Below are 23893 nucleotides of genomic sequence, written 5' to 3'. Positions count from 1 at the left end.
AAAATAAACTGGCCTAAAGGCTTGCTAAGATACACTAAACTTGCCTAAGTCTTTTTTGCCTCTTGGTGAAGAGGTCCTATATTTCTCCTCTTAACTATGCATTATCTGATAATGTTCCCCGGATTTTGCTTCAGAATTATCAATCTCCTCATCTACCGCTTTCCGAGGGTCGCGAGGACTCCGGGGAGTGGGGATCGGCAGTTGATTGGAAGATGAACTGATCCTTGATTTGGGCCTCTTTGTCAAGTTTGACGTCGCGAACTCTCTCTTTAACTCGGCAGAATTCGTTGCCTGGTGTCCTGAAGACCTTTCGACAACAGTTGCTTGTTTATGGGATATGCCTAAGCGGTTGCTCAATGGAACAGCAGCTTGAATAGGCAGTATGACCCCTCGGTCAAAGAGCGCAGTCTTGTTCGATGCAAGAGACATCGCTATGGTTCTTGAACTCAATACGACTTCATGCTACTATACCATCGACAGCTTGCCATTCTGTCGAGAGACTGCGTTTCGTTGCCCAAAAAGGGTTAGTCTTATTCAGGGTATCATCTATATGCTTATCTTCGAGAAACATAAAGACAACTCCATGCCAACCAAGCTCGCATGCTCGTGTTGTCTACTGATCTTACATTCGACTACTTAAATTGCATGCCGGAGCTTGAAGTACTACAGTATATTGATGTTTCTTACGGATTAGGACGATGGCATTCGACCGACCTCCAGGATTGTACAAAGGGGAGAACCTTTGTCGTTTAGGCAGTATTTGCCTCCCATATACCACGTCCAAGTCGAATCGCTCGTGCGGTTCCCCAGTATTACAGCTCACTACCAACGATAGCATCGGACTGGAAAATCAAGGAAAACGACAGACATGGCTAATTTGGCCTGCATTCTGAGATTTATGGAGAGAACAGTACCAATTTTTGTCGTTGACCTAGGTGATCGCCTTCTTGCGTCTTAATGGTGGTGCAGCTTGCCTTACCCTGGAGCTCCAGGCGGAACGCAGTCGCTCATGTGCTGAAAACCATGACTCCTCCAACAAGGAAGCAAAGATCGACTCCAATTGAGGAGATCGTAGCCTCGTAGAGAATATTTCACCCGGATCGATGGTTACTATTTGTAGATCGCCAATACCAGCGTTTAATACGAGAAGCTTTTGGGGTGAAGGAGCCCAACATGAATGATCATCATATTATATTGAGAACGGGCGCTTCCATCGTGATATGGAATACTGCAGATGGTGGGTGATATTCTATCAACGTTACACAACGACTCTCTTCTCAAGTGACAGTACCAGAAGTACAGTGACTCGTTGGAATAAAGTTACAAGCTTGACGTGGTAACAAGACCCTGCGAAACAACCACTCACCGCTTCTCCGCAAAGATCAGTTGCAAATCTATACAGATCAGCTCAACGAGTCGTGCATGTGAAACGAGACTTGTAGATCTCGAAGCACGACTCGGGGAAACAATTGACGTCGTGAACTCTGACTGTACGACGGACCCTTCGTAATCCGCGGTTGAAGATCAGCACTTTTCACGCAGCCGGTTGGCCAGATGGTATAACTGCATTCCAGAAGGCAATGGGCGTTATTTGCACAAAAGGATAATTCAGGGCTGATGCTTTAGGCCTATCGAGAATTTGGGAGGCGAACTTGAATCTGGGAAACACATGGCGAGTGGAGTTGATCTCAAGATGATGGGGTAAGTATCTCTTGGAAGTGATCTCAGGTGGAAGTTTACTCCGTGAATGAGAGAACTATGCCGACCTCGGTATGGAAATAATGGGGAAGTGAGACATCTCGATGCTGTTTGGGGTACCACGACTTCCACGTGATACATAACACAGGTCAAGAGGTTCGTTGCCACGGTTTGAGATGTCACAAAGAGGAGCATTGAGTCCTTGGCCAAAGGGGAGACGAAGCAACCAACTTTCGCAAGAATACAACAAGACAAGGTTTCAGTCTTCAAGCGGTGTGCATCAATTAGCATCACAGGACAAAGAGAGCTATGCAAGTCATCAAGATCGCAAAAACACAAGTCATGTTATTTTTTCTCTTAGGGACCGAAAACTCAATTCTACCGAATTGCCAAAAGTGAGATGGCACGTAAAAGAGCCCACGTGTAATTGGATAAATACAAAACTGGAACAAGATGCGGATATCACCTGAGGTCAAGGGGCACGGGATAAAAGAGCCGCAACTGATTCGACGGACCAGGATAATTTTAACTCAACGACATCAGGAGAGCGTGGGCTCAGCAGTTGAGTAACAGGCAAAAACTCCAAGGGCTGGGGGATTTCGTGTTTCTTCGTGATATGAAATGGCGGAGGTTCAGATTCATGATGATTAGAGGGTCTCGTGTACTTTTAGCTCACGGCAGGGCTTCCGGAAAACAAGCATTGAACCAGGGCGGGCTGATGCGGTGAGTGCGGGGGATCAACGGGGGGAACTGCTCTGTAAAGCAAGGGACCTGAGCGGTCGGTGATGGAAACAAGTGAAGCTTTGCTCTGCTTTGTTGCACTGCAGTGGAGAGCGAATGCAACGGCTCGTTGTGGCTGCTGTGCTCAGATCCGTGGATGTTGTCTCCCAAGTTATCGCTTTCGGAAGCCGCTGGAGAAATGGAGCTAACGTTAGAGTACAGTACGCACGCACGTTACGATATCGTATTGTGATGGAGGACTGTCAAGTTGAGAAGGGTGAGTGGCTGTCTTGGATGTGACGGCATATGAAAGTGTGTGTGCTGCGTGCCCGCATGAGATAACTCTGTAATGGAGGTGTCGCGTGGGGGGTTGAGTTTACAAAGTAGACGCTCTATTGAACTTTCATGATAGCCTCAATTTCAGCTAAAGAGACATAATAAGACGGAAATACCCCAACGTCAACTACACTGACTCACTTGTGAAGAAACAATCGCCGGAACTTTCTGAGGCTAAATTCCAGTTCATCCTCAACGAAATCATGGCGTGGCTGCCGTGGAACACAGAACCTCAACAGTAACACGCATCTAGGGCTGCACCTGCAACCAACATCAGATCTCACAGCAGAGAAAGGGGGACGCCCTTGAGGCTCTGGCTTAGCGAGGGTGTGATGTCTGTGAGATAACGAACCCTGCGGACCTGGCGATGGAGGGTTACAGCGTAACAGCCAGAAGTGTTGCCAGCGGTATTGGAGAAAAGAGAAGAGACAAAGCCATGAGAATTCTTGTCTTTGTTCTTGCCCGGACTGGCCGCTACAATGGCCACGAGTTTACGGGCCTTTTAGTGAGGACCTTGGTTACACCTCTTTTGATGTTTTGTGCATGTCTAGTTCAGTTTGTCCTGATCTAAATAGTTGTCTAGACTTTTGACAATACAGTAGTTTCAGAGTTTCGGTTCAGATGGAGCATGGAATAGTCGGTGAGGACGGAACTGCAGGAACGTCAATCCCTAGCAGCGGGTCGATGTCCATTTTGTTTGTTTTCCAGGTTTCTTGTGATGGATGTTTCTCACCGGGGCTCTGCGGCTTCGGGGCCCGGGCGGGAACACCAACAGAGCCCCCGGGCGGACGCGGACGGCGGGTGGCGAGCCTGTATTCGAGGTCTTGGCTTGGCTATGTACGGTGTTTTATTGCGCGGGCTGGTCCTGGGATGAGATCATAGAGGCCTGGCCGATGAAAGCCACAGGAGGGACGATTGCTTGCAGGTTGGTAGGATTGGAATTGTTGGACGTGGGGAGCTGATACTGCAATTAATCTGAGCACATGAATGAATCAAAGGGCATTGAGTGAAGTAACCAGCCTGTGTGAGCTCAAGAGTAAAGTACTGTATGTTCTGAGTCAGATGTGAAGTTGAGTGCTATCGTGGGCTTGAAAGATGACCTCAGCACAGTAATATCCTGACTCTTGCTACTCTCACACTGTCCATCTACTCCTGAGATCCCATGCTAATGAAACCCCACCATGGTCATGACGGACTCCAAGACACCCCCACCAAGAACTGGTCTGGGCTAGGCTTGACAGAATCAATGAGACATGGTTCCCACGGGGAAACCGCTTTTGATGCTGGGGTAGACAGCAGAGACACCATCGTGAGCCTCACGGTGTCAAGAGATTGAGCGCCCTGCTTGTGAACAACAAAGAGCAAATGCAGTGCCCAGCCATACGAACGATGTGATGTGCGCTTGACGCGGCCCCTGAAAATGGGACCATGAATGAACATCATCATTGCCACCCACTTCAAGATCTGAGGGGACTGGACAATGGATGTTCCGTTTTTGATTTTCAGGGTATGACAGGCGCCTGGGTTCGGTTCTGAGTTTACTGTAGTGGTGATGCCCGCTGCTAACGTTAGCTGGGCTAACTGGGCTGGGGCTGGGCTGGCAGACCCTTCTCCCTGTGTTCCAGGGGTCTTTTCTGCTTGTACTGCACTTTTGCCTCGGGAACTGGTGTCCGCGTCATGTCATCCAAGGTGGCATGTGGGATGAGATGCTGAAAAACAAGGACTTCCATAGAAATAGATAAGCAATTTGGTGATTCTTTTAGTTTTATTCCTCTGCAACATATGATAATTCGAGGCCGTGGTAGGCAGCTGGACAATTGATAGCGAGGCTTAGGTCTTGGACTTGTTCGATAGTTTGTGGCGGCACTTCCAATGCGAGAATAGAGCAGAGCCAGAGCAGAGTCTGACCGGCCGGACATGGACTTGACACTCCATCGATTGACAAGGGTCCGTTGCCCGTTGATTTGACTGAAATGTGAACTTGTGACCGCCGGCGTCGGACGCCAGCCATTTCCCGCTTCCATTCTCGTCTCGTCACCAAGAGAATGAATGAATGGATTGGATGGATCAGAGACAATTCCATCCATGTACCTCTACTACCGAAAACAGACTATCCTGGTATCGTAAGTACTGCTTAGTTTAGTGAGGTGAGGTGCCTCTATCGCCCCGCCCGCTCTTTTGCTCTCTATCTCTCTCTGCTGTTGCTAAACTAAAACCAAGGTCGCCCGCGCAGTCGGAGTCTCGTATCCCAAACTGCTTTTCTCTACCAGAGCAAAAGTTGACTTTCGTCACTAGCAAACCAAACCATCTTCACATTTTTTAATCTCCCTTCTACTTTTCTTCTTTCCCCTTCCCACTAAAGTCTTTTACCCTTCCTCCACCGAAACATCCTTCCGTCTACTCCAATTGCGGTCTTCTCATTGCCCTTACCTAAGGCAAATACTATTATTACTCACTTGTTTTTGTCCCCCCCTGCCCCTCCATCCATCGCAAGCACAGGACAGGCACAGGTACCGCGAGTGAGCGAGCGAGCGCAACATAGGCCAAGTACAGTACAGTACGAACGAGCATCAACCCAGTCAAGTCCGCGCGAGCCATCTATTCCCGAACCCTTGTCTTTTCTTTTTCCTCCCCTCCTCATCATGGCCACGGCAGACAAACCTCGGCGACGGTTTCTTCCAGAGCCCATTGAGACCACATTTTCAACCAGTCGATCAAGCAACAGATCAGATAAAAAAAAGACGCCTCGCACAATGAGACCTAATCCCGAACCCACACCCGAGCCCTCGCCTCGTTCTCCCTCGCCTGGTCTGAACGAGTTGCAGAAGAAGCACCAGCAGCGACCAAAGCGACGCTTCGCTCCTCAGTTGATCGAATCGTCCCGTAGAAGCCGCAGAGTTGGAGATGCAGGACCTGCGACCAAACCTACCGACAAGACCGACATTACCCCTTACACAAAGAACATCTACACCGCCACAAAACACCGCGGCAGACGACGAGACGATGCCCACGAATCCCCTTCCAATGGCCCCAGACGTCGCGAGTCCGAGGACGAGAACGTCGTTTCGTTTCTGCTAGAGATTGCTGCGAAGGAGGCAGAGCGCCAGATGCAGGAGGCCGCTCTGGCTGCGTTCCCCAACAGTCACGTTCGTGAAGGAAACGTGGATCACTTTTATTTCCGTGAGAGTTCAGGAAGCGATCAATCTCCCGAGAGCACTTCTCCCATGCATGATCACCATGGCCATCCCGTCAAGCATCATCATAATGTGCGGCGGCAATCGTCCGACAGCAATCTCGGCTGGTGGCATAAACACATGCAGGAGCATGTCGAGGCCAAGCAGGAGCAGGAACAGCAGCAGAAAGATGAGGATGCTATGGCGATTGACGAGAAGCCTGGGGAGATGGACACCCTCGTTGAAGAACCTGTAGTGGAAGCACCAGTGGTTAAGAAGGACGAGGATGTCATGATGCGAACCGATACGGCAGACCTCGATGCAATGGACCTCGAACCTCCTCCGGATCCGATGTGGACCACCTCAAACACCCCTCGTGATAGTAGTAGCAAGCGGTCATCGATCGGTGTTAGTGGTCCGATTGGTGAGACGCATATGCCGTTGCTCGATACAGAATCTTATTTGACAGCCGAGCAACGAAGTAAGGCATCGTCCCCGGCACCTGCAGCATCCCGACACATTGGCGAATCTACGATGCCCTTCATCCCGTCGGCCCCGGCCGTTGGCTCTGCAGATGTCCCGTACGCCAAAGCTTCTCAAATACCCCCAGACACCGGCGGCTTTGCTGCCACGCGCAACCTCGCCCGACCCTTCGGATACCGACCTTTCGGACGCGGATCGCCTGCTCCCTCGTTCCAGAAGAAGCGTCTGGGTGTCACACCGCCCATGCTCGGCAAAGATCTCGTCTTCCGGAGGTGTCCGTCTCCTAAGCAAACCAAGCTCGAGCCCGATCACCCATTCGCAGAACGCCATGCTGAAGAGAAGTTCCGGGATCTTTCGGGTCAGAATGGTCTCTGGAGAGGCTATTGCTTCAGATCAGACTCGAATGATAACTACCTGGTGCCAGCAGACCTGCATGCCCCACCAATGCTCGCCACGCCCAGACCGGCGGCCACTCCCGGTGACGCTTCAAAAATCAGCTCTCCACCATACACAGACGAGCCTGCCATGGTCGGAGCAGCCAATGGCCAGGCCAACGGCATAGCGCAGCACCGGGCACGGGCCGGTCCCCCCAAGGGACTCCACATGCTGCATGGTATCAATGAGCGTCTGCAGAAGGAAAAGGCACATGCAGAGCTTGAAGATAAGATTGATCAGGAGTTTGACGATAGCTTTGTCACCCAAGTGTACAACTATCTATCACTAGGTTACCCGGCTATGGCCCGGGCTTTTGATGGTGAACTTTCACGGATTAGCTTGATGAGTATTGAGGACCTTGAGAAAGATGATGAGAAGCAACTAGCCCGAGGTCACCTCGTCGAATCAGAGGCCGACAAGCCTCGCGATCAGAGATGCCCTCGATGGCATGCTCTCCAATCCTATATCAAGGAGTGGGCTAGACAGCACCCCAACCTCGACAGCATGGACCCTGTTGGATGGGGTGTCCGAGAACGACGAGGCAGCTGGGCTGTCTGAGGTTCACATTTTGATATCGTTTGCGCGTTCACTGTTTTATTGCGCGTTGTTTACAGCTTTCGGTTTCAGAAGATGTTTATCGGTTACGAAGACAACTGTTTAAACCATGGGCGGGCGTTTTGCTTTTACATCGTGGAAATTTCTACGCATGCTGTTCGAGTTTTTATAAGAAGCATGACGGGACGAGAGAGTCCCCGGAGCGGGCTTTGCTGTATGGACCAAGGTAGAGGAGGATCAAGTTTTACAATGCGTTTATTTGCTACTCAGCGGTGGATGGCCTAGAAGGTGGTTCTACTAGATGACGGAAAGACCGGGGAGGAAAGACAAAAGCTACGAGAGGAGGACCCCAAACGAACTGGGTGATGACGGCATGTGAGATAGCATCGCTGTAGTGATTAGTGTGAGAGTTCAAGACTTGTTAAGTACCGCTACACGGATGTGTAGACAGAATGCATTTCAAACTCGGCCGAGCCGACCGAGAAAGTTTGCGTTGATGATAATTAAGGCTCACATGAGCGTAATTGAGTTAACTGCTTTAGACCATGTGAACTGCCATCACAGCTTTGACCCGTCTTTCCCACTCTCTTCAATAACTTTCCATCCTCGCCCATCGACATCAACTGTGTCACCCTCTTTCAAAGCCTCTTCACCCAGAATCTTCTCAATCGGCAATTCCGCGTCTCCCATTCTGATAGTCCTCTTCCACCCGTCCTTCCACTCCCACCTTTCGAGTGAGATATGCTCTCCAACTCTGATCAGCCCCTGTGCATAACATCCCAGTCTCACTACTGAGCCCCTCACTCCGTTCTTATCATCCTCAGTTTGAAGGACAAGCGCTCTGACGGCTGGTTCGCCAGGTACTGCTGTCGGCGTAGCGTCGTGCCATAGCTCTTCATACTCTGTGTCGATTCCAGTATCGGGGTTGACCATACTGCCCTTTTCGAGGGTCAGATCGTTTGGCTGAGGGTACATGAAGCCGGCATCGGAGTCGAGAGTGCGGGATGATATCCATTGGTGGAATGTTGAGTGGGAAGTCAGGTTTCCTTCTGGGTCGGGGATCTTGGTAGATACCGTTGTGCCGACTATGGCCCAGTCAAGGCGGGATAGGGGAAGGGGTTCTAAGATTTGTTAATTGTGAGCGAGAGAATGGGAGAAGGGTGAGTACCATCTTGGCCAGTCCATGAGGGGTCGTTATCGGGGAGAAGAATGCGTAGATCGACGAAGCGCTTGAGACGTGGTGATGTTATGACTATAGTGGATGTTGGCTCAGAAGGCTCGTCTGGGAGCCACCGGATGAATTTTCTTATGGAGATCGTGCCCATTGTAGTAGATGTTATGTATGAGGTATGAGTTGCAGGTGAAGGAATGGTAAGTGAGTTGAGTCAGGGTTGAGGGGGTGGATATGCGGGGGCGGAATATGGGAGCGGAACGCCGATATCTATCCACCTAGTCTACTAAGGTTCCGCCAATACAGCACTACCCAGAGCTGTATCGAATGAATGTTTGCAATTGTCAAGGCAAAGACCAATAACAGACCAAATATGCAGGGAGAGCAGAAAACTGCCAAAGAAGAGGTTGATAAGCATAACTAAGGCAAATTGAATCAAGACCAGGCAAAAAGGGCTAAGGCAGATCAGGGATACGCTTCTCACAGAGTAAACTATCCACTTCGATGGACCCTTTTTCTCAGCCCAGACTTCCAGAGAGAAAGTTAGGAGCTGCAGAGACATCTGAACTGCCGAAGAAATGAGTAAAAACATATCCAAATGAATCGATGCAAGCGATTCAAGAGAAAGCCCTATGCTGATAGTTCGAAGAGTCAGATAGGAGACGCAAAGTAGAACCACATATAGGGGAAAACGCCATTTTGTTGCTCTCAGAACTGGAATGAGAACAAATGTCGCAGTTAGGGAAGCATGGGTGTAAAATATCATCAAAAACGTTAAGAGAACAGAAAGTGCATAAAAATCCGTGTCGACATCACTTGGCAGCTCCTGCCCAAATCCACCTGGAGGGAGGCTCTGGGCAAGTGAGATGGCAGAATATCCGAATAGGACGACATCGCGTATTGTGCGTTTCAATGGCATGTGCCAAATCATGTTGTCGAGCCAAAGGTTACAGACAACCCAAGACAGTTGCAGCACCGGCTGGAGGAGAAATGCTGACAATAGGATCACAATGAGGGGGATAGCGATGCCTTGAGTTGCTGGTTGATCGAGAACGAAGTATACCGCGATCTCGATGTATGACAGGACTGCTAAGAAGAATGCACCTCGATATGCAGGGCTGTGAATATGGCTCAGGTCTCTGATGTCGTCTGGATTAGGCACCGGAATATCTGGGTGGTTGTTGGCCGACTCTTTACTCGCTGATGTCGTATAAAAGGCTTCGGTTGCCAGAACGAGGGGGGCAACCAGAAGGATGATAGGAAGAACCTGGCCAAAAGTCCATTTGCTGTCGTCTTGATTGCCTGGTATTCGGAGTTTAATGAGGCGTGCCGTAATCCAGATGGTAGTAAAGAATAGCCAATAGACCTGCCCGAGGAGATCAGCCAAGTTTCTTCAGATTATGCTTTTGCCACAACTTACTTCAGCTAGGAGCGACGTGAAAAGGTCAAGTTGGATACTCAAAACCGAGTAGAATCCGATCAAAATAGGAACAGAAAAGTAACTCCAAACACGAAGAGGCAGAGACGCATGGGCAAATGCGTGATCCCAGTCTCTTCCTGTCGAGCCCGAATAAGCTCTTCTGTGCCGATTGCCCCTTTGTTCTAGAAGCGCTGCAGTTTTGCGCAGCCCACCTTCAAATCCCTCGAAAGTCTTTGCCATGCGAATAGCGAGTCCCCAAACAAGAAGGACGATAAACTTGATAGCTGATTGAAAAGTCACAGAATTTGTTTCTACCCCCTCTCTAAAATAACATTGAGCAGGGCGGCCACCGTGATTGAGCCAAGGATCCTCATGAGGACCCTCATCTGGATCCTTGGTATCCTCAGTAAAAGTCATCGACAGTCCCACTGCCACGGATAGCATGACTTGAATTGTAAACATGGCCACGAGACGCCATGCGCGCTTTGCTGGGTTATTGGCGAGATGGTTGCGAAGAAATGACAGACTGGCCAGATGAGTTATCGAAGCAAGCCATGCCAGATAGATCATGTATTGCCAATGATAAGCAACGATATCACAACCCACTGAGGCATACGCGCCGATGAGAATCGCCAATGACGTGAAGATCTGGATATCGGCGAACGTGAGGACGCACTGCGGTGCACAATAGCATTAGTCCCAGGGACCGAATACAGTATAATAGCGAACTTACCGAGTTCAAGACGATTCCAAGTCTGGAAGATCCAGAAAAAATAGATTTGGAATCGTTTTTCAGCCAAGGAATGCTCTGTATCATTTCGTGAACCGAATAGTCGATCGAGTTTGGATACTTGGTTCGCTTCTGCGTGCCCTCCTTTCGAAAAGGGTCTAATGTGGGATCGAAGACTTTGAGATAGTAACTGACAAGAACACTGACCACTATCCACGCCGTAATAACGAAGGCTAGAGTTACCTTGTCGAAAGTCAGCTACACATGGTTGATGTTCTGGAGCGGAGTGAAGCTTACACCAATTCCTCCTATATCCCCATACGAGGGGACCTCTTTGGGGGAGCCTTTGCAGGTGGAATTGCATGTGTACGACGATTTTGACATTGGAACAAGTTTGCAGTCACGGCTTGAGGTTAGGAAACTTGGGAGGGCGTCATCAAGGCTATCTATAAATCAGGCTGTGGTGGCTGACTCGCGTCATCAAATCTAGGCGGTTATCGAAAGCAGGCTCTGAGAACGAGAGGGTTGAAACGCGTGGCGATGCCCCGTCTCAAGTCGAAAATAATTACGTGTGCAAGATGTCCAAGCCTCGTTGGCCCGTTTTGTAGACCCTGAGGTAACAAAGTCGATGAGGCATACAGGCTCTCCGAATACGACAGACAGCTGAACTCACACCCAAGGGCCAGTCGTGCTAATTATTACCCTTCTAGTAATATTCCTGAGGCTTAAGACGTCATTTTATGACAAAACCTTGATTGAAAAACTAAACAAATGTCTTCCTGAGCAGACTTCATCCTTTTCAAGCAGCCCCCAAGAGACAGATAGGATAGGAAGAGCAGCCGCCAGCGACATTCTTGGCATGCGTGAAGCCACAATGTGATGGGCTGTAGCCATTGGATATGGAATCTCACTTTTGGCAACCCAGTATGCGAGTCAGCCTCAGCTTGCGAGTTTTCGCTCAAGCTGAAAGATGCCAGACTGGTAGAACTGTGAACCATGTCAATTGTACCATGCCGAAGACTGAGGTTTGACTACTGATCATGCATATTTCATTATAATAGGCGGCATTTTATACATTTTCCTAAGTGGACATAGTTATCGATTGATTCATTTACACTGCTTATCCTAGAATGTGAAGATACTTAGAGTAGTTTATGGTATCATAGGATAACTTAGGACAAACTTGGCAACATTTTGACAAGTTTATTCTCAAACACGGATGCAAGCATGTCACGCCATCTCTTAGACGTTGATAACACCGGTACCACCCTTCTCCTTGAGATAGTCACAGATACAATCCGCAGAGTCGGTGGTGTAATCATAAGGAGGAACGAAATCCTTCTCCTGCGTAATTTGCGTCTCGCTATTCTCGAAAAGGTTGTCCTTCTCAATAGCAAATCCATCCTCCTTAGAGTCAAGGTTGGTGACAATAGGTCGCTTGACGTTAACAAAAGCAGTGCTCTCCACGAGGACTTGAGCGCCCATGCGAGAGTTGACTCCAGAGGTGGGAAGATCCTCGTAGCAGCTGCTGTAAATATGTGCAGTTCCGAAACGAATGGAGGGAGCACGGCTGTTGACGTTGCTCCAGTAGTTGTGGTGATAAGTAACATGGAGCTTGCCGGTGTCCTGATCACCGTTGCTGTCGCTGTGGCCGATGAGACTAGCCTTCCAGTGGTCGGAGAACTTGTTCCATGAGAAGGTGAGGAAGTCGGAGCCGCGCTTGGCGTCAAGGAGACCGTCGTAGAAGTCCTTGTCACCGATGATGCCCTTAGCGGAGAACTCGTTGTGGTCGATCCAGATGTTGGTAGAGGCCTCAATATCGATGAGATCCATTTCCTTGGGAGGGTTCTTCATGGCGAGGTTACGGATGATAACATTATCGGCCTTCTTAATGCGGAAACCACTGTCAGTGAGACCAGAGCTGGAACCAACGCCAAGTATGGTGGTGTCGCTCTTGACGTTCATGATGTCGCAACCAGTAAGCTGGCCGTCGATGTGAATGACACCGCCGTTGGAGAGAGCAGACGTGAGCTCTGAGCAAGAAGTGACGGTGACGGGATCACCAGATCCTCCGGTGGTCTTTGCTCCGTATCCAACGAGCTCGTCAACCTCAGCAACGTCGCAAGAACCAGCAGCTTCAGAAGCTTGAGGGACAGGAGAAGCAGTAGCCAAGAAGGCGGGGATGAGAGAAATAAGTGCAGATCGCTTCATGGTGATAATAGGCACAGCCTTAATCATAGACAGATAAAAGAATGCAAGTGTAGTGAAAAAGAATGTAATTACAACCAAAGTGGCTTATCGAGACAGACCCATCTCCACGAGACAGCAGCCCAGATATAAATGTTTCTACATCTCCACAAATATGTCATCCGATTAGACTTAAGATTAAGTCTAAAGATCAGGAGTCTCACTGCTCTCCTATGTTTGGCGGACGAGAGTATCACCGCCTGGGCGACATTGCCAAGCTGCTTATTCCCCGTTTTTCGGGTCTGACAAGTGGAAACATTGGAGGCTGAGATATCTTGGCGGAGTGTTTCTGAAAACAAGCGAGCTTGGCTGGGTTTCAGGGCTGATGGGGTGTTTATTACCGGATGACAGCGGGCGGCTGCGGTTTCTAGAAATGTGTCAAGATCGACATCTATACCCAGAGGGAGCGGTTCTGCAATTATATCAAGGTATTTGTTCTGGTATAGATATCTTGAGGTATCAGAGAGCTTGAGATACTAGCACACTTGGGTAGAAAAAAGCTTATCAAAATGGTCTAAGTTTATCCTAAATTATCATAGGATACCATAAACTATCGTAGAATATTATGAACTTCTTCAAGTATTGTCATATTGCTCCCGTCATGAAGCACACGAGAAGCACCCCCTATCATAATATTTTTCTGTGCCTTGTGGATTATACGTGATTCCCAAGCTAGCAGGTCCAACTCTAAAGGGATAGCACTCAGTGTTGCTCTTGATGTACGCAAAGCCCTGGCAATCTGCCCGTTGGAGGCAGACAGCAGCGCAGTTGGCCAGACTACCCACTGGTTTGATGACATAGTTTAAGAGACGAGCACTTTGAACTTGTTGGCCGCTTTGGCCGGGAATACCGCAGGTGACGTCGTCACTAAGAAAGGCTGAGGGTACTGCACAATCTGTGGGCTCTGAAGTTGCTTGAGTCGTGGTTGGCTCCCCGGATGCGCTTGTTGCAGCTTGGGTGCTGGAATCCTCGCCTGCTGGCCGTGTCGAGGTGATCATGGTTGTGGGAGCCTCAGATACAGGCTGCGAAGAAGTGGCTGCGTCACCACAGAGCGTGCAGCTCATACACTCCAAGTCACTCCATACGCCTGGTGCATTGGAGACTCCATCGATAGTTGGGTCTGAGCTGAACATGCACCTCATCCCAGACCGGGTGGGATCGATAGCAAAGGCCTTGCATGATCTATCGAGCTTGCAAATGAGAGCACAGTCTTCGAATGTATTTTGGTTAGGAAAGTCAGAGAGACTACGAGCATATGGCTCAACATTGCGAGGCCAACCACGCTTGCCACATGTCGCTGTTGAAGGCACAACGTTTGCTGCGGAGCAAATACCAGGGGATGGAACGCCGTTGGCACACAGAGAGGCTGTGGCGGAGGGAGATAAAGAAGTTGTAGTTGCGATGGCGGTTGATGTGTCGGCCTCGCCGCTGGCTTGGCTTGTACTCGTGATTGGTTCAACGTCAGAGGTGGTTGCGATAGCTGAGTCGGTTGTCGTCGGCACCGCGAGAGTCGAAGTTGTCTTATCCTCCGCAGCGCATGTCCACTGAGGCATATTTGCAGGGTTTTGGCCAACAGAAATGTAATCGAAGTAGGCATTTCCTTGGCCGCATGTATGGCAATCCATATCCGTGAACCAGAAAAGCTCACTACCGGCCTCGGCGACCTCAGAGGATCTAGCATCGTACAAGCTACAGCTTCCAAAGGTCGCTGCATAAGACTTGCAGGAAGGATACTTGGCACAAAGATCGCGACATTCGTTACTAAGACCGCAGACGCCGTTTGTTGAAGCAGTTAGGAAGGGCTTGGCACAAGCTTTGGCTTTGCCCTTGACCTGAGTACAAGACTTGGCGGGTGTATCAGCGTTGGCGTTGACGCATACAGAACCAGCGGGCTGCTCGGCGCATTCGCCCTCCTGAATACAGCTTCGATCGTAGGCCCAGGCGGAATCAGAGCCTCCGTTGGTAGGAATGTCTGCCCAGGTCGTAGCGAGGAGATTACAAGTGTTGGCGCATCCGCTACCAAAATAACGCCATTCGAAGCTTTGGCAGATGGTATCCGCAAGGCAGAGAGCGGCACATTGCTCCTTTGTGATCTTGCTTCCACCATATCCTTTGTAGCCTTTTGTGCTGCTATAAGGCCTCTTGGCACAGCCTCGACCAGCTGCGCCTGTTCCGAGCTTGGCACAGAGTTTTGGGCCGGAGTTGGTAGGATCAGTTGGGGCAGAAGTCAGGGCGGAGGCGGAGGCGGAGGCAGAGGTAGACTCGATTGTCTTGTCGGTTGTTGAGGCTTCATCGATAGTGGTTTGTGCTTGAGAAGCTTGAGTTGTAGGAAGACTGGATGACTCGGCGTTGGTGTTGTCGCTGCTGGTTGTCGCTATGCCCACAGCAGGAGCGGTGCTTGTTTGAGCCGGAGCAATGGTAGCAGCATGCTTCGATGTAGGAAAGAACAACGAAATGCCATCAACCCACTCCTCGCCAATCTTGTTGGACACAAAGACTTGATCGAAGTAGACTTCAGCAGAGCCTCCGTTGATACAGTTGAGCTCAAAGCGAATCATTCCACTCGTACTGGTGACGGGCATCGAACCCACAAACTCCAACCAGTTGTTACCCTCAGCGACAACAGGAAAGTATGGAGTTGCTCCAAATTGAACATTTCCGTAAAGTCCTTCGATACGACATGTATCCGCGATAGCATTGTTCACGATGGAGTACCAAAAGCGAACAGTAAAGTCACTGGGCTCCAGATTATCGAGCTGCTGTTGAATATAGGGGTTATCGGATATGAAATCTCGCTTTTGGCCAGGAGTTCCGGTTCCTGAATTGGTCTTGAGTTGCACACAGTTCCTCTCTTCGGTGTGGTCTCCCTGATAACCAGGTCCTTGAAGGAGCTTCGCATTGCCACCGGCTTGAAAGGCGTAGATACCACCATCGGATGAAGGATCATAGCCTCCAAAGTCGCCATTCGTCACAGCATTAGTGATGACTACCGGTCCGTCGGTCGTTTCGGACGGAGGTGCTGATCTTGTTGATGTTCCGCTGGTAATCGAAGCGGGATCCGTAGTCTTTGGTCCAGCTGGTGACGAGGGCTTGCAATTGCCGGCAGCAACAAGTTCAAGCGAGCTCGCAAAGGCAAGAGCCACAAGCCCAGAAATGGAACGCATCTTGATGAACGAACGGATAAGCCAAAAGGCTAAAACGAGTGAGTGAGCGAAAGAAGGTTATCAATCACACGCCAGTGAATATAAGAGCGAGCTATGATATATAACATTTGAAGGCGTCCGCCTCCCGTTGCCTCGACCGTCGTTCCCCTGACATGATGGGAAATTTCCGCAGTATGGCCCAGGTTTATTATCGCGTGGAATTTGTCGATAGTTCTCAGCTTTGAATCAATAGCTCCAATGGGGGTTGCCTTTTCCGTGTATGCGCTGGGGCTAGATTGGGTTGGCTTGTTGAACTATTGAACGCCTACTCCTTAGTGGGTTGTTTAAAGAGAATGGAACTGTCCTAGGAAGACTTTGGAAGAGGATGCTAAAATAAACTCAGTAAAGAGTCCCCTAAGCTTAGGCTAAACTACCCTAATTTTAGGATCAAGGTCCTGAGTTTTCTTTCTTCCCCTCCGCTAAGGAACCCTAGACTTCAGAACCGGTCTCGTCAGTTTCATGCTGGCAAACACAGTCAGTCTCGCAGTGTCAAATTTCACGTGGCAAGTCAGACTTCTGTCTCTCAAATGTCAGCGCTAACAGATTCAACTGCCGATCTCGCATGTTTTGTTATAACGGGCCATCCCGAATCCAAACTCTCGGGACTTTTCAGGGTCCAGTGTAGAGAAGATCCTGGGCATAAGAGGCCTTGAGATTTTTTAAGCATCAACATTTAATTAAGAAATATTCCTTCAGCAGTAGAGTGACCATACAAGGAAGAAAATATATGTTTTTATTTTATTTCCTTAGTTCAAACACCCTCAACTAAACACATGCATGAAAGCATCTTTGGATTCTGAGTCAATAGAGATTCCACCCAATAACTTAAAGTCTATCATTAAACATCCTATTAAATGGAGGCCTGATTACTTAGCTATTGAGTTTCCCGGAAGATGACAGAACTTTCTTTAATTGGACTATAAGTATCTGCTATGATCCTAATCAGTCTGCCACATTTCTGCGACCGCAAATCACTTACTGCTTGTCTGATCAAGGATTCCTGTAGAGCTTCGTTCACGATCACAACAAACAACAATGCACAGGACCTTTCCCTTGGAAAAACTCCCAGGTGAGTTGCTAGTTCATCTTATGTGTTCTTTTTATTCCCCGATAGATCTTCGATCATTCATATCCTCATCTCCGATCTTTTTACAGTGGTTTCGTACCTACCGCCAGTCGGTCCTCAAGCCCGTAATCGAGCTTTTGAAAGCAGTATATCATGACGACGAAGCATTCACCTGTAACGGAATTCAAGGCGCTCAGTTACGGCTGCAGGCCCATCGGTTTCCTTACTTAGATCCGTATGAAGTCAAGGTAAGAACATATCGAGTGGCTGTGTCCAAGTCTCTGAGCGAGAAAGAATGGAGTGGCAGTCTCCCATTTCTCTGTGAACTATTCAAGCAGCGGCAAGACGCTGATGCTCTTATATCGGAGTACGCTGTAGAAGCATGGAACAAGCTACTTTGGGAGGCCAGAGTCAGGACCCAACGCGATCCTTCCTTTACTTGGCTTCCAGAGTTTGATCAGCCTTTAGTTCTCTCCCCAAGCGAGATTATTCGTTTTGAGCAAGGGTTCCTTAGTTATGACCATGGGCGACACGACATATACCATGATTTTGAATGCCTACGCGGTACCGTTCGGCCAGAAATGTCAAGACCTGCGTGGGACCCTCGTCCTTCGGACCTCCAGGGCTATAAGGAAATACGATGGTGCTGCCGATCATATATATCTGTTTTTCAGTTCGTTTTTGGCAAATATCGCGAGCTCGTGCATCGCGTCGATAGAGAGCTTCGTGGAAGAGAGGCCCTCGATGGTGGCATATCTCGTGGAGTAGACACTCGAGTTTGCCAATTCCTCGAAAGGACAACATATCAAGAGCACAGGTGCCTCATTTTCCTCTCTATACAAGACTATACCCTCCTACGAAATCTACGGAGCATGGATCAAGCCCATGTCAGGCACTTTATCCTGGCTACGTTCCTTTGGGTCATTTTACGCGATGCGACGGGATATTTACCACACGAAGACACATTCATGCACGACGGCATCGATCAATATGGCTTGTTGATCGACACACCTCTCAAGCCGACGTACGAACCCTGGACCCGAGCAAGATACTTCTGGGATCGAGAGCGGATGGTAAAGATATATGGTGATCAACGGTAAGTGTAATAATTCTTGGAATGCTGATGAGCATGTCTGAAATGTATACCTGCTTTCAAGCCGTTGGAGTCACCTGGTGGAGCGAGAAAACTTCGAACTCGTAATTAAGGTAATAAATGAAGATTAGTCTGAAGGCTCACTACCTAATTAATCTATACTGCGTCCAAACTTGCATCCATTTATGTCAGATTCACCTCAAGTCTCCTCATCACTTGGGATAAACGTGAAAGACTGAGGCGGAACATAGACTACAGCCACTTCCCATAAGGCCCTTCCAGGAACATCATGGACAATGTTGATCCACGGCAACGGCTTCATTCTTGCCTTCGCCTCCTCCCATTTCCCTATCCCCAATAGCTCTGAGGCCTTGCGAATTTCACGCAGGACAAGCGTATCGCAATTCACATTCGTCAACGAAAGCCCATACACCAACACTACCCAGAACCACAAAGGCCGATACTCTTCTCCCCTCTCCAGTAGTACACGACTCTCAACATGGCCCCTAAGAAGCTTGTGCAAGAGCTTACAGTGTACTTTCTTGAGATGACTCGCAGACCATGTGACGGTAACCAAGAACGCCAGCAAGGCCAGCTGCCACACATCATCCATCAGATTTTGCGGCCTCGTACCACCCAGTGGCGCAAAGTCGACCAGTCTCTGCCACATCGAGATAAGCACATCCTGATACTGCAGACCCGACATCTTTGTCTTTCCGGGTCTTCGGCACAGCGCCAACAGTTCACGTGTGACCTGCCGTAACAATTCACTCATCTGATTTAATGGGTATCGCAGATCCCGTGCTGATATCGGCCCTGCCGCTGCTGCTGTGAGTCCCGCGTTACCGAAGCGTGTGCTCGTGCCCTGAGCGACGGCGAGTTCGATGTCTGTTCGGCAGATCTTGTGGAGGAGTGGGCGGTTGCGCTCACGTATGTCGGAGATACCGCCTGGCCGGAAGCTGAGGATATTATCAAGACCTCGAAGGTGCATAGCACTCGTAGTGAGGTTTTGGGTTATGTTAGAGTGGATTGCCAGAGATATGATTATAGCAATGTTGGAGTCTTCTTGTGCGGCAGAGGGTTGGCTGAGGCGCGGGTTCATGAGACGAAGCGCTTGAGAGAAGTGACGGGTTGCTTCGATACTTTCTACACTGGGAGTTGGGATGTTCCGTAGGATGTTGAGATACGTCGCTGCCATGGCGAGAAGACAGTGCAAGCCTGCGGCTGCGGTCAGCGGTAAACACACGAAAGGAGGACAAAAGAGTTACAGGCTTGGTCCGCTACCATGTACCTGAACCATGGTGAGCCAATCTCATCTGTAGGTCTACAGAAGGCGTACGGGTATATGATGTTGCAGATCGCAGTGTGGACTGGAGGTGGTCAGTGAGCTGTTGGAGAGTTGAGACAACATGAACTGACATTCGTAGACATAGTATCGCATCGACGGGGTGAATTGGACCGGGAATGAGAAGTAGGTATACTCTTTTCCCGAGTATGGATTGTTGATAGAGTATGTAGTGTCTGTGTCTGTATCTGCGATTTCTGGGAACAACAAGGCATTGCCAACATTATCGACAGCACCATCGAGACTCTTCCTTCTCTCCTCTACACTAACACCCCTCTTGGATAGGTCTGGGCTCTTGTGTAAGTCTTTTAATTGCGGTGCAGCATGTCTTTTCCCACGACCTTGTATGATACGGCCAAGATTCTTGCCCTTCATGACATGACTTCGTATCGCCTTGCGGGCACCAGGCTTCTGGGTTGAATCATGGTCGATGAACTGGAACTTCATCGTCACGTGAGAACATTACAGTTGAACGCTCATAGGATTCGTCTCAATCACTTAGGGTGAATGCGATGAGAAGTTGTGAGGGCATTGGACATGGAGGTGAGATTACGTCGTGACGGGTAAACTCCGTAAACCCCGAGACGGGCCAAGGTCATGCTGGTCAACGTCCATCACGATTTTGTTGAGGGCTTTACAAACTGCGCAAGTTATAGTGAAGACGATATTACACAATAGTTTTTCTTTATGTTTTCTGGTATATCAGGTCTAAGCATAACATAAACCATCCCATTCCGCAGACGTTCCTCTGTCTACCAAAAGCTTCTGCGGCGCTGGAAGGCTAGCATCCCAGTCTACTTATTTACTTGCGCTTGGAAAGGGGCTCGCCATCCCTGATCTTGCGCTCGCCGTACTTGGCGATGCGGATGGCGTTCACGTTGATAAAGCCAGTTGTGTCCTCGACACTCCAGTCCATGTCAAGGGTGTCCTGCATTTCTCACGTCAGTTCTGATTGAAGCGGTCCTTTTAAAGTACTTACCATGCTGCTTTCTTCCTCACTGTAGAGGTTAGATGTCTCGCTGGAGCGGCCAACGATGATGACGTTGCCCTTGTAGGCCAGAGCCTCGACCTTGCCGTCAACCTGCTTCTGGCTGAAAGCGATCGCGTTCTGAACGAACTCGCGCTCAGGAGTAAAGTACATTCCCTAAAAGAGATTTTAGTAAGATCAAATCAGACAGAGCTTGAAGATAAGGGGCCACGTACGTTGTAGATACATTGAGCCCAGTCATCTGAGAGACGGTCGCGAATGATGCGGACCTTGCTGTCCATCACGAGACCCTGAGAAATCGTCAGTTAACTGGAGTCCCATGCTTATTAAATATCGAGTGTTTGGTGTTGGCTGATGCTTCGGTGACTCTTGACTCCCCTCGATTGGTATTGTACTGCAATGGGCACATCCCCGGAGACGACTCTGGAATCGCACCAAGGGATCTCAAACACCACAGCATGAACCAAACCAGTTCTCAGAGACTTGACAACCTACCTCAAGGTTCTGGTGGAGCTTGCGCAGGATAGTAAGACCGGGGGTATCTGAATAAAATGTTAGAACATCCCGCCAAAGTGTATGAATGAGAGCGGAGCAGGTGTCGCCTGTGACGGGGCCATCATCTGCATCGCCGGCAAGACACCGACAATGCATTCGCAAAAGACGTCTTCGACAACGACAAATGATTAGAAAAGAAAGGAATAAAGGCGACTAACCGTAGCAACCACGAGATTTTAATCCTGAAATAAAGATTAGCAATCACATCCTGATGTGAAAGTTCCCTGAGAGTTGGCTTACCGATGAACCTCGACTCGACGATGTCCTCACGTCCAATACCTGGTACCACGTCAATGTTCGCTCAGAAGCCCTTCGGTTTGCAATCCTACCGTTGGCACGGCCCAACTCGTTGGCCTCCTTGAAGATCTCCAGGGAGCCAGTAACAGTCTTGCCATCGACTTCAAGCTTAGTGGGAACACCCTCAGCAAAGTGGACGGTGAAGCGAGTAGGCTTATCGGGAGCGTCCAGGGGATCTTCGGAGAGGCATTAGCACAAATTCTATCAGCGTGTAGGCTGAACCGTCTTACCAACAGTGCGCTTCCACATATCCTTCGGGGGCTCCTTGTCGGTTTGTTCGAGAATCTAGCAAGTTAGGGGTTAACAGGGCACAGAGAGACGCTCTAGTAGGACAACTTACACCGGCCTCATATGAGCAGTGCTATTGGATTCATAGTCAGTATTGTGAAGAAGTGATGGGACCTTTCATACATACAATGATGTTGTCGTCCATAGACCAGGGGGCCTTGGGAGTGGAGCTGACGGGGATCTTCTGCTCCTCAGCGAACTTGAGAAGATCGGCACGCCCCCTGCAGAATGATTAGTTTGCACATGAAGTAGTGAACAAAAAAAGAGGCTTACTGGAATCGGTTGAAGAAGGCAGGGATGCGCCATGGGGCCAGGACCTTCATCTTGGGGTCACAGGCCTTCCAGGCCAGCTCGAAGCGGACTTGGCTAGAAGAAACAAGTCAGTACAGTGTAAGAGCGACAGAGCACGGCAACATATGCTTACTCATTGCCCTTTCCGGTGCCTAGGGTTGGAGTTCTGTGTCAGTGACTGGGTCGAACAGTAAGGAGACCAGTTGGATCACGGCGACTTACATCCATGGCTGAGGATGGTGCAGTTGTTGTCCTTTGCAACTTGCACCATGGCCCTGGCCAACACGGGGCGGGCCAGACTTGTGCCGAGAAGGTCTTTAGGGCATTAGTGATGACATCAAGGAGCGTCCGAGGTGAACCGTCTTACATTGTCCTTCATAGATAGCGTTGCCTGGTGGATTCCGTTAGTAAACCCGCTGTACTACCACAAACAGTCCGTGAACACTTACACTGGATGGCGGGCCACACCAAGTCGTCAATCAGCTCCTGCTGGACGTTCTCGATGATCATCTTCTCAGCACCGAGCTTAAGAGCCTTGGCCTTGACGGCATCGAAGTCTTCCTCCTGACCGCAGTCTCCGAGGAAACAAACGACCTCATAGCCTTGAAGGACGAGCCACCTAAGGGTTATGAGTCAGCTCTTGTTAAACAATTCCACATCTTTGATGACTGTCGTCTCCACGTCAGGCTCGAAGACTTGACAGCGTCGAAGTCTTCTCCCTGCCGCGATTCATCGGGAAGCAAAGCATGGGGGCGCCGTACTTGAGGATAGTGGAAGTATCCAGGCCTGTCAATTAGTCAGAATATCTCATCTTGATATTGCTCCTAGAGCTCTCAACTCACCGCCGGAGTAGGCACTGGACAAGGGTCAATTAGCTATCTTGCTCGAACCAATTGAGTTGAGTGGGCAATTGACTTACAGGCAAACACGTTCGGGGGCCATGATGAATGTTGTACGGAATTTCTTGGGCAACACAAGAAGTGACTGATAGATCTATCTCGACAAAATGTTTGTTATCGCGTGAGAGTCGTCGTCGAAGTTTTTTGGCTGCAGCTCCGAAGACGGCCAAAGCGAATCACCCCGCGTCACTTGGTGGGGCAATGCCCTCTTCTGTTGGGTCACAAATTGATCCGCACGAAATGAGGTTGACAGAAACGAGGGGCTTCAGTAAGGCGGGATATCCACCATATATTTCTGTCGACATGCTCCTCTGTCTTCCTATCGGTGCCCAACTCTTGACTGCTTATCTCTTATCTTTGGCCAGTGGAGTGCACGTGATCTATCCTGACTCTCTGCTTGAAGTATTACTCCAAGCTGGGAGATAAGGACCCTACCATATCAAGCTGGGCAAGTAAAGAGTCTCACCTGCTAACAAGTGAGATCGTGGCCACGATCGTGACTGACATATCACGTGTCTATGTGGCTTTAGGGTAGGCAGAAGTATTACAGGTGGACAGAACGGCTACTCCCAGGCGATGGCATTGGGCATTTACCCAAGGATCAAGGCATAGACCAGCAGTGTCTTCCACTCTCAGAGGCAGATCCAACACAACTCAACTTCTCAAACCTTCGTTTCAGTTCGTCTGTCTATCGCGAACGGTGATGTCAATACCTTGACGCCTCTCTCCAGGGAGACCATGTTACAGGAACCGCCCATCACCTTCTGGTGCTGCACTGGGGCAATTGTGGCCCCCTCCTAGCGATTTTTAGGTAACCATCGAGGTGCGAGATGAGATGTCGTTGATTCGCAAAAGGAAGCGAGCGGGCGCCGAGAATTCCCTTCGCCGATGGGGGCCTCA

The 23893-nt window shown here is 49.5% G+C and overlaps 6 protein-coding genes across 6 annotated transcripts; 1 reads left to right on the top strand and 5 right to left on the bottom strand.

Moving 5' to 3' along the window:
* Window positions 1–4651: 4651 nt before the first annotated feature.
* FVEG_11235 (hypothetical protein) lies at window positions 4652–7946 on the top strand. Its single transcript, XM_018900410.1, has 2 exons — window positions 4652–4877; window positions 4975–7946. The coding sequence occupies exon 2, from the start codon at window positions 5397–5399 to the stop codon at window positions 7401–7403; it is 2007 nt and encodes a 668-aa protein (XP_018758684.1). The 5' UTR covers window positions 4652–4877; window positions 4975–5396; the 3' UTR covers window positions 7404–7946.
* Window positions 7947–7958: 12 nt separating this feature from the next.
* FVEG_11234 (hypothetical protein) lies at window positions 7959–11105 on the bottom strand (the record flags this gene model as incomplete). Its single annotated transcript, XM_018900409.1, has 6 exons — window positions 7959–8521; window positions 8569–8705; window positions 9345–9937; window positions 9992–10666; window positions 10725–10964; window positions 11019–11105. The coding sequence occupies 6 exons, from the start codon at window positions 11103–11105 to the stop codon at window positions 7959–7961; spliced, it is 2295 nt and encodes a 764-aa protein (XP_018758683.1).
* Window positions 11106–11763: 658 nt separating this feature from the next.
* On the bottom strand, window positions 11764–13006 carry FVEG_11233 (hypothetical protein). The gene has a single exon (XM_018900408.1). It carries the CDS (start codon window positions 12957–12959, stop codon window positions 11964–11966), a length of 996 nt encoding a protein of 331 aa, XP_018758682.1. The 5' UTR covers window positions 12960–13006; the 3' UTR covers window positions 11764–11963.
* A 561-nt stretch (window positions 13007–13567) lies between these two features.
* FVEG_11232 (hypothetical protein) lies at window positions 13568–16132 on the bottom strand (the record flags this gene model as incomplete). Its single annotated transcript, XM_018900407.1, has 1 exon — window positions 13568–16132. The coding sequence occupies one exon, from the start codon at window positions 16130–16132 to the stop codon at window positions 13568–13570; it is 2565 nt and encodes an 854-aa protein (XP_018758681.1).
* Window positions 16133–18529: 2397 nt separating this feature from the next.
* FVEG_11231 (hypothetical protein) lies at window positions 18530–20122 on the bottom strand (the record flags this gene model as incomplete). Its single annotated transcript, XM_018900406.1, has 3 exons — window positions 18530–19548; window positions 19599–19700; window positions 19750–20122. 3 exons carry the CDS (start codon window positions 20120–20122, stop codon window positions 18530–18532), a joined length of 1494 nt encoding a protein of 497 aa, XP_018758680.1.
* A 99-nt stretch (window positions 20123–20221) lies between these two features.
* FVEG_11230 (argininosuccinate synthase) lies at window positions 20222–23144 on the bottom strand. Its single transcript, XM_018900405.1, has 18 exons — window positions 23014–23144; window positions 22937–22950; window positions 22856–22880; window positions 22544–22713; window positions 22462–22485; window positions 22317–22409; window positions 22228–22246; window positions 22077–22169; window positions 21931–22024; window positions 21856–21876; window positions 21746–21800; window positions 21548–21691; window positions 21459–21497; window positions 21377–21400; window positions 21159–21205; window positions 20879–20953; window positions 20655–20819; window positions 20222–20603 (listed from the first exon to the last, which is right to left on the bottom strand). The coding sequence occupies exons 1-18, from the start codon at window positions 23034–23036 to the stop codon at window positions 20478–20480; spliced, it is 1251 nt and encodes a 416-aa protein (XP_018758679.1). The 5' UTR covers window positions 23037–23144; the 3' UTR covers window positions 20222–20477.
* Between the last annotated feature and the right edge of the window lie 749 nt (window positions 23145–23893).

This window comes from Fusarium verticillioides, chromosome 9, assembly GCF_000149555.1.
Source record: "Fusarium verticillioides 7600 chromosome 9, whole genome shotgun sequence".
NCBI lineage: Eukaryota > Fungi > Ascomycota > Sordariomycetes > Hypocreales > Nectriaceae > Fusarium > Fusarium verticillioides.
The sequence above is the reverse complement of the archived record's forward strand: the minus strand, read 5'-3'. Positions and strand labels throughout refer to the sequence as shown.

What these genes read in the sequence shown, in the direction of transcription:
- FVEG_11235 (XM_018900410.1), top strand. Translation starts at nt 5,397, where the DNA reads ATGGCCACGGCAGACAAACCTCGGCGACGGTTTCTTCCAGAGCCCATT.
- FVEG_11230 (XM_018900405.1), bottom strand. Translation starts at nt 23,036, where the DNA reads ATGGCCCCCGAACGTGTTTGCCT. An exon ending in GATACTTCCACTATCCTCAA is followed by an intron (nt 22,714 to 22,855) that starts GTACGGCGCCCC and finishes CATAACCCTTAG; the next exon opens with GTGGCTCGTCCTTCAAGGCT. An exon ending in GGTGTGGCCCGCCATCCAGT is followed by an intron (nt 22,486 to 22,543) that starts GTAAGTGTTCAC and finishes GGAATCCACCAG; the next exon opens with GCAACGCTATCTATGAAGGA.
- FVEG_11233 (XM_018900408.1), bottom strand. Translation starts at nt 12,959, where the DNA reads ATGATTAAGGCTGTGCCTATTATCACCATGAAGCGATCTGCACTTATT.